We start from the raw sequence: 8,112 nt of genomic DNA, 5'->3' as shown, positions 1-8,112 counted from the left end.
CTAAGAAGGTTAATGGTTCTCTCTCAGCCGACAAACTGTTCGCGAAACCTCCTGAATTGTCGGCAACGAATGGAGTGGGTCAGAGCTGGAGCGAGGTCTAGGTTGAGAACACGTATGTATCGTGCTCCATCCACGTGCACTTGGCTGCACAAGTACCTACTACGTTCGTATGACTAAGATCGCGTAGTTGGAGAAAAAAAAAAAAGAACAAGTATTACGCGTCGATTTATTTTAAGCGCAAAAAAAGTAGCCATAATTTCCAACGCGTGCGTGCGACGATTTCGATGGAACCTCGATGACGCCACACCGTGGTGCCACTATACATAGAAAAAACGCGATACGAACGAAAATTTGAATTACAATTTCGTATCTTCGTTGACTAATTTATAGTATATAACAGCGAACGAATTTGTCTCCGTGTTAGTAAATCGACGTTCCGTTCGTTGTATTGCCATGGGACCGTGAACGAGAGAATACGAAAGGAGGAAAAAAGTGCGAGAGAGTAAGAGTGAAAGGGCAGGAGAGGAAGAGCGGTAGAGAGGGAAATATAGGGGGAAAGACCATAGGATTGCGTCACCATATGCATGCACATACCTCTAGTCACGTTTAAAAATAGATTCTCGAATATTAAGGACCACGGTGAGGACGTTTCGCGATAGATCGCGGAACGTCGTCGCTTCGTTCCGCGTTGATCCCGTTGGATCCGATAGGATCGACGAAAGAACGAGGAACCGATCTCGATTCACGTTGAATTTCGAAAGGGCCACAGCGTTGTTCGTCGATCGATTCCATGGAATCGGAGATTCGAATTACGAAACGGTGAACAGAAAATTCTTGTATTTCGATACAAGCGGAAAGGACGCGGCGGCGGTGGCGGCGATTCGAATGTCGGCAAGGGGGATTTACGCGTGCGTACATACAATTCCGAATATAACGACCAGTAGAGGCTGGTCGAAGTGATTCATGCTAGTACGCCTTGCTACGGCCGTACTAAGCCATCGGAGCTTCCTGCAATCGTTCCTGCCGACGACCTCGAAGTTCGCACTTGCGTGGCTGCATTTACGGTCACTGGCCATCTTAGGAAGGCCGTGATCGAAACGAGGAAAAAAATAAACAGACCGATCTGGTTTTTTTTACTCGAGACCCTGTCACCTTTCCAAATTCACGCGAGAACGCCCGAACCGTTTCGACGCGTACGTACAGTGGCGGCCATTATACTTTCGTACAAGTCGTATTTTCGTTTCTGTATCGTCAAGCTTGCGAAAATGTTTCGACCGGGTCGTTTCTACAGCTTTCAACCTCTTCCTATTACCTAACGAAAATGTACTCGTTCCGAGAATTCGACACATTTTTGTATAATTTGTATAATGCAATGACTTTCGAGGCGAGCATCGATTTTTAATATTTGCTCGCTAATCCTTTTTGCAGCACAGAGTTAATCTTGTGCAGCTATATATTTTGTTCGCGTCTATGTCTTATATGTATACCTCCCTTATGTTTAAATCTCTGTAACTTGTCAATTTGATTTGCACCATCTTTCTATTCTACCCCGTATCATCGTACTCCAAAATTCCCATGCTTGGGTTTCAAAGCAGCCTTTGGTCGAAATATTCTGTTCGTCGAGCGATTTCTTTATTCGTTGTAATAATAATAACCCGTCGTAACGAAACGGTGCTCGATCGGTGATCGATTATCGCGTGGGATGATTTCTAGACGGTAAAGATTACGTTCGACGCGAAAGTCGAGGGGACGGCGCCCGAAATTTCCAGCGCGATTCGCTCGTAGCGCGCGCGAATCGCAAATAGGAAAACCGGACGGAGAGGCGACGCGGCGCGACGTTTAAATTTCCACGACAACATCGCTCTCAAGATTGCATTTAATAGTTTGGTCGCGACGATTATTAATAGTAGGCAAGCGCAGAGACGATTGTGGACGTATGCACGAATTCGCGTGTGTATCGTGTGTATTTAGGCATACGTATACATGTATGAAATAGCGCTCACGGCGGACGTGGGATACCATATCGGGTACCTTGTTGACCTCGCCTCTCTTCTCTGTCTCTCGTTCTTGTTCTCGTTCTGTTTCGTTCGTGAACGCGAGCCTCGCTGTATGTGTACACCGACTATCTGCTCTCCTCTCCTCTCCTCTCCTCTCCTCTCCTCTCCTCTCCTCTCCTCTCCTCTCCTCTCCTCTCCTCTCCTCTCCTCTCCTCTCTTCCCACGTCTTTCACTACTGACAAAAGAAGTTTCGGCCGTCGCCAATGTCGTTTCTCGGACGTTACACGCCGAGAAGAGCACTCGAGATCGTTCGTCGCTTGCGACGAGCAACGGGCGAAAATAAAAAAAAAACTCCTATCTAAATATTCGTTAACTCTTTGCGATACGAGACATTTTTTTTATAGTCCGTCCTATTTCTAATATCCTAAGACTTGTATGTATTTTCTTCGTGCGATCTAAAGAGGCAACGACTCGTTGCTTGATTCAAAATTAGTTTTTCTCGTATTTTACGTTCATAATATGCAGCAGGCTGTTCGGCTAACCCTGAGAAAAATTTTAATAGGAGATTGTAAGGGCGAAAATAAGACAAAAATCAAGAATACCAATTTGCTGTGAATCTGTTTTCCGCCTGCAGATAGGCAACCTGCGAACAGCTGCGTGCGCGCGTGATAGTGGTTTTCATTCGGCATGAGAAACTCTACTTAGTGACGTAGCGACAGTCTTACAGTATTATGAGTGAGAACCACTATCACGCGTAAGTACGCAGCTGTTCGCAGATTGCCGTTCTACAGACGAAACTTTGAACGTTAATAACTTTTTAACGAAGCCTCGATCAACAAATTGCTATTTTTGATTTTTGTCTTATTTTCGCCCTTAGAATCTTCCATTGAAATTCTGAACACCCTGTATTTCTCTTCCTTTTGCTTGGGACTTTATTTGTTTGAAAAATGAATACACAACGATACATCGATGGATGAGACCCCGTTGAGTATCGAGGCGTCAAAGTAACGAGAAAAGTAATCGAGGCAAAAGTCGATTCGCGGAACGGGGAGCAGCCGATGCAGCCGATGCAGCCGATGCAGCCGATGCAGCCGATGCACCCGACCATCGTGTACGATCTACCGAAGCGTGCCAGAGATTTTTATTCGTTCCGCCGTGTTCGATCTCTCGTAACCGTCGTTCTGCTTGGTTTCGTTGTCATCGAGACACCGTCGAACATTTTTATCCTAATTTTAACGCGACGTTCATAGTTTCGTCGCGTTCGTCTTCGCGTGAAAGTTGTAATAAGTACCGATCGTCCTTGCTCGAACCGAAAACATTTGTACAGAAATTTTCTTCGTAATCGACGAAACGTTCTATCAAGCATATCGATAATTAACACGTTCCGTTCGATCCTGTATGGAGTTTTCATTTGTGTGTAAAAAAATTAGCGCATTTATTTTATTTATTTATTTATTATGAAGAAAGCACTGAAAGATACAATGGTTCGTAACCTGTGGTGAAATTATCAAGGGACTACGGGTTCGCGTTTTGCAGTAGAATATCCCTTCGAGTTGCATCGCGTGCGTGTCGAACGTTGTTTCGGGAGGCAAATACATCGAAAATCGTTTCGCGAGGAGTATGCGTGTCCCTCGCATCGCACTAGGCACACCTGTATTGTATATGTACTTCCATTTTAATTGACGTTGCAAATAATCCGAACTGGGATTTTGAATCATTCTACACCGATACGAGGCAACTGTGGTTACCTTGTCGCAACGTGGTCATGGCCCCGACTGGTCGCGAGGTACCTATAGTGGTCAGGATCGTCCCCTTTACTTTTACTTCTGCGTCTATGACGCTCATCGATGTCTCCGACTGTACGATGCATACGCGTTCGCGGGACTCGAAATCGCGACTCTTTTTTTTTTTTTTTTCTTTTCTTTTCTTCTCTTCGTCGATATCGATCGATATACATATTGTATAGTATACATATCCCGTTGACTTGGATCGTTTCTCCTATTTCCGAGTACGGATCGAATCGCCAGCCGTAGAAGCGAAAATGAAAGTGTTCTGAAAAGAAAATACCGGCCGCTCGGATCCTAATTATGTAATACCTGAAATATTATTTCTTTGTCGGTCGCGCTGCGATTACGGATCGTGACTTGAAATTCGTAATATACGCGCATCGACTATCGTGACGTTGTTAACGTGGATGTCAAAATGATGTCTAATCCGTAAAATATAAATACCGATTCAAGACTTTTCTTGGTACTCGATTATAATTCTTTCATCTATCGATCTTCGTTGTTGCGAAGAATACAATTAGAAATCCTATAATGGAAATAATATTTGCGCTGTTCTGATTGTCGAGTTGACAGGGGAATAACGAGGGTAGGACGCTAATTAGGTTCGAGAGAAACCAAGCGTGCGATTTTCTTTGAAAATTACGTTCCCCGTTGAGAAATGCCGCCAAGTTCAACAGGTGTTTGGCAGGCGAGTTTAACTTGGAAATAAATGTTTAAAAAACGGTGGACGGTGAAACGATAGAAAGATCGTTCGATCGACGAGATACATCCTCACCTTTTGTTCTCATCCGATCAACAGGTTGACCGCCGAGTGGATGATCCGTGGCTTGATTGGCATCCCGATAGCACGCGGCGCGCACACACTTTTTTCGTCGAGCACCGATTCGCGGAAACTGCGTTTCATGAGCGCGCGACGGACTGCCGCGATGCTACGGAATGATTTACAGCGCATGCGTACTTCCCCACCGTTAAATCGCCACTTCTATCGTTCTTTATCCTTCCCTTGCGACCACAGACAGCATCTCTTCGCTCTTTCTTTGCTCCTTTCTTCGATACGATATTCATTTTCATCCTATTTCTCAAAGTTACTAAAAGTATGTTTTTTAAATAATTGTGGATGCCTTTCGAACATAGATCCAAAAGTAGTCCGGCCAAGTTCGTTAATTATTGCACGAAGGTACCCCCGGTCGTGTTTCCCTGGCGCAATGAGAACGGTCAAGGTAAAGATAATTCAAAATAAATGAACATTTTATATATAAATAAAGTTGTACTATTATACTGTAATGGAATATACAGGAATCAATGACCTCCTCGTTAATCGGATACAGAAATTATTTAAATTAGTAAACTAGTAATTGAATTAGTCGATCGACAAGTCCTTTCCTTGGTAGAATCGTTTAGAAACGCTGATGAAAATTCGACGGTTGCGTTGGCTGGGCAGTAGAGTAAACCATTCCGGGCGGTTGTTGGTGGGTCATCGCGTGGCTCTGGTGCTGATGAAATTCTGGAGCTCCGTGGGGGCCGTTAAGTCTTACTCGTTTCGCATTTTGTCCGTGATTATGGTCACCGTTTCCTTGCTGTTGTTGGTTTTGTTGCTGAAACATCACGACATATCCGTAAGGGAGAATCGTCGACACACGTTAACGAATATACTTACTGTTTGTTGCTGATTTTGTCGCGCTTTGTTTTCAGTCTTTTCCTCTGTATCGTCATCCGTTAAGAATTCTCTCTTAGGATAGGGAATAGGACATCCGGCAAATATGCTACGATAGAATATCCGTTAAATAAATAAACGAGTAATAGAAGAATATATGTATAAGAAGACTACGCATTAGACGAAAACGTACTCTTGCGTTGGCAGTGGTTCCTCTTGAAAATAGGCGTCCTGCATAGAATGTTCCGACGTTATTCGTTTATTAGGATCCATCATTAATAGTTTTTGAAGCTAAAATAGCCGAATTAATGTAATTGCCCAAAGAAACGGTCAAAGTAAATACAGTATTTCGTTCAATCGTACCAAATTAAATGCCTTGCTGTCGGGTTTAATTTTATGCCGATCCATGTACTTCGTTAGAGAACAATTCGCGTAACTGTGATGGAACATACACTATCCGCATTAATATCAGTATTAAACATTTTTCGAACCATTACTTCCAAACAGACACTTACTTTGATCTTTTAAAATCTTTCAATAAAGTAGGATGTTCTGGCATTTTCTTAATATCTTCCCAATCCTTTTCTAACGGAAACCCCATCACATTGAATATCCTGAACATTAATTAATTCCGACCTTTAATTATCTTCCGTTTAACTTTTATATAAAAACATAAAAATCATTACAGCCGTAACGTTTGTACCTATCCAATTGATCGTGATGATATGGATTGCTAGTTTTAATATCTTCCTGTCTACAATGAAATATTGGTTCGGACGTTAACAGTTCCGCGAATATACAACCAATAGCCCAAATATCTGAAAGATAAACACGGAACTGAAGACCACGATACCCAGGGTGGTGTAACTCTATCGTTTAACTATGGTTTTTATACCTATAGCTTTTGTGTAATGCCTAGCACCTAAAAGTAATTCCGGCGCTCTGTACCAAAAAGTTACTACAACCGGATCCAAATCAGCGAGAGGTTTCAAGGGGGCATTAAACAGTCTAGCAAAACCCATATCTGCAATTTTTACACGACCCCTTTCATTTCCTTCTCCCATTACTAAAATGTTTGCTGGTTTCTGGTGTACGATAAATATTTCCGTTAAACGTGGACGATTAATACGTATAATACCTGTACGCGATAATAATTACCAAATCCCTATGGAGCACCCAGTTGGAATGTAAATAATGAATACCATCGAGAATTTGATATAACAAAGACTTTACCATACCCTTTGGTACCATAACAGGTTTTTTATTAGCTTTTGCTGCTCTATGAAATTTTATTATGTGCTGTATATCAAAACATAGTATTATTAATTTTTTCCCATAAGACTTAACCTGTGTTTGAGAAATGTAAACATACCCACAAGTCGTGTTCTGCAAAATCAAATAGTAACCATACTTTGCGGTCATTATGCGACAAGAAAACTCTAATTAAAGTAATCACATTTACGTGTTTTAGTTCCCTAAGTAACTGTAAAAAAAGAACATATTAAGATACTTGCGTAATTCCTACATTACAAATACAAGGGTGAATACTTACTGCAATTTCACGACATGCAGACATCGAAAGGCCTGTGCCTTCGATTTGTTTCAGACCAAAATCCTTTGTGTCTGGCCTAGATTTTAATTCGCTATCCGGCACTCTGTTAACATTTTCAAACAAAAACAATTAATCCTTTCTGTAAATTACATTACTCGATAGACAGGTTGTTTCAGAAATCATGTAAATATGCGATCCGCTAGCTACTTGTCTCAAAAGAAATACAGCTGCATAAATATCCCACCGATAACTCCATGTTTCTATACAGGCTGGACAAGAATGTTTCTTAACAATGTATTGTTTTCTTCCAGCCTTTGAATTTATGGATTCTTTTTGGTCCGCAAAGCAAACAGGAGAAATAGAGAAAGCGCTATAGAGTCGCGTGGCATTATTCAATACGGTTTTCGAAATTATTCCTGCCACTTGAACGGTTAATGACTAGATTCGACTCCTTAAGTATTTATGTATGATTCTGAAACATCCCGTACACGCTACTATATTTCATATTCAACCGATATAATTACAAAGAGAGTAGCAATAATACGAGGAAAGTCTAAATCTACGGAAACATTTCGGTAAAACGTTGGAATCTAAAATTTTCCATCGATAAAAGAAAATTCATAAAACGCCTTCTAATGGAAGAGAAATACTAAAAACTAAAATGCTATGCAATCCCATGTAGGTTAGAAACACTAACCCTTCCTTCCTACGAGCTTTATAAACGTGCCCATACGTCCCTCTTCCAACTTTACATCCTTCGAATTCGAAAAGATCTTCGACCTTCGTCCGATCTTTCTGAGTTTTCATTTTAAATTCATAATCCATCATGTTTAATGTTATCGGGACAATTATCAACTATAAACAAACATCTTTAACTTGCATTCGTAAGTACAGACAAAGTGATCACCTTTCGTGCATATGCATACTATACTCCTCCTACCGCGCTCTTTGTTACGTCCGTGTACGCTCATAGATGGCAGTAATTTCGATCAGTGGTGACACCCCTGTTTGGACTCGAAAATTTCGAGAATCCGCACAAACTGTGGTCGAAGGTTTTCTTGGTTAATCTCGTGCCCTTTTCGTAATAATTTCTAACAATGTTTGCAATCAACGGTTACGCAT

At 41.6% G+C, this 8,112-nt stretch overlaps 1 protein-coding gene across 4 annotated transcripts; it reads right to left on the bottom strand.

Annotated features, from left to right (window-relative positions):
- Nucleotides 1-5,171: 5,171 nt before the first annotated feature.
- LOC122398723 (cyclin-dependent kinase 8) lies at nucleotides 5,172-7,971 on the bottom strand. Of its 4 annotated transcripts, none has more exons than XM_043398850.1 (11): nucleotides 7,688-7,971; nucleotides 6,991-7,093; nucleotides 6,811-6,921; nucleotides 6,597-6,737; nucleotides 6,334-6,523; nucleotides 6,142-6,256; nucleotides 5,954-6,052; nucleotides 5,802-5,874; nucleotides 5,632-5,729; nucleotides 5,442-5,547; nucleotides 5,172-5,379 (listed from the first exon to the last, which is right to left on the bottom strand). In XM_043398850.1, the coding sequence occupies exons 1-11, from the start codon at nucleotides 7,816-7,818 to the stop codon at nucleotides 5,182-5,184; spliced, it is 1,365 nt and encodes a 454-aa protein (XP_043254785.1). In that variant the 5' UTR covers nucleotides 7,819-7,971; the 3' UTR covers nucleotides 5,172-5,181. The 4 variants fall into 4 exon arrangements, with proteins under 4 accessions (XP_043254785.1, XP_043254788.1, XP_043254786.1 ...); XM_043398853.1 differs by having other exon boundaries at nucleotides 5,632-5,669; XM_043398851.1 differs by having other exon boundaries at nucleotides 6,361-6,523.
- Nucleotides 7,972-8,112: the final 141 nt, after the last annotated feature.

Source organism: Colletes gigas, unplaced genomic scaffold (assembly GCF_013123115.1).
Source record: "Colletes gigas isolate AHSC1104 unplaced genomic scaffold, ASM1312311v1 Colletes_gigas_Sc00012, whole genome shotgun sequence".
Lineage (NCBI taxonomy): Eukaryota > Metazoa > Arthropoda > Insecta > Hymenoptera > Colletidae > Colletes > Colletes gigas.
The sequence above is the reverse complement of the archived record's forward strand: the minus strand, read 5'-3'. Positions and strand labels throughout refer to the sequence as shown.

Excerpts from the sequence above, each read along its gene's own strand:
- LOC122398723 (XM_043398850.1), bottom strand. The coding sequence starts at position 7,818 with ATGATGGATTATGAATTTAAAATGAAAACTCAGAAAGATCGGACGAAG. Across the intron at positions 6,922-6,990 it reads CTGCATGTCGTGAAATTGCA|TTACTTAGGGAACTAAAACA; the intron begins GTAAGTATTCAC and ends CTTTTTTTACAG. Across the intron at positions 6,053-6,141 it reads CATCACGATCAATTGGATAG|GATATTCAATGTGATGGGGT; the intron begins GTACAAACGTTA and ends ATTAATGTTCAG.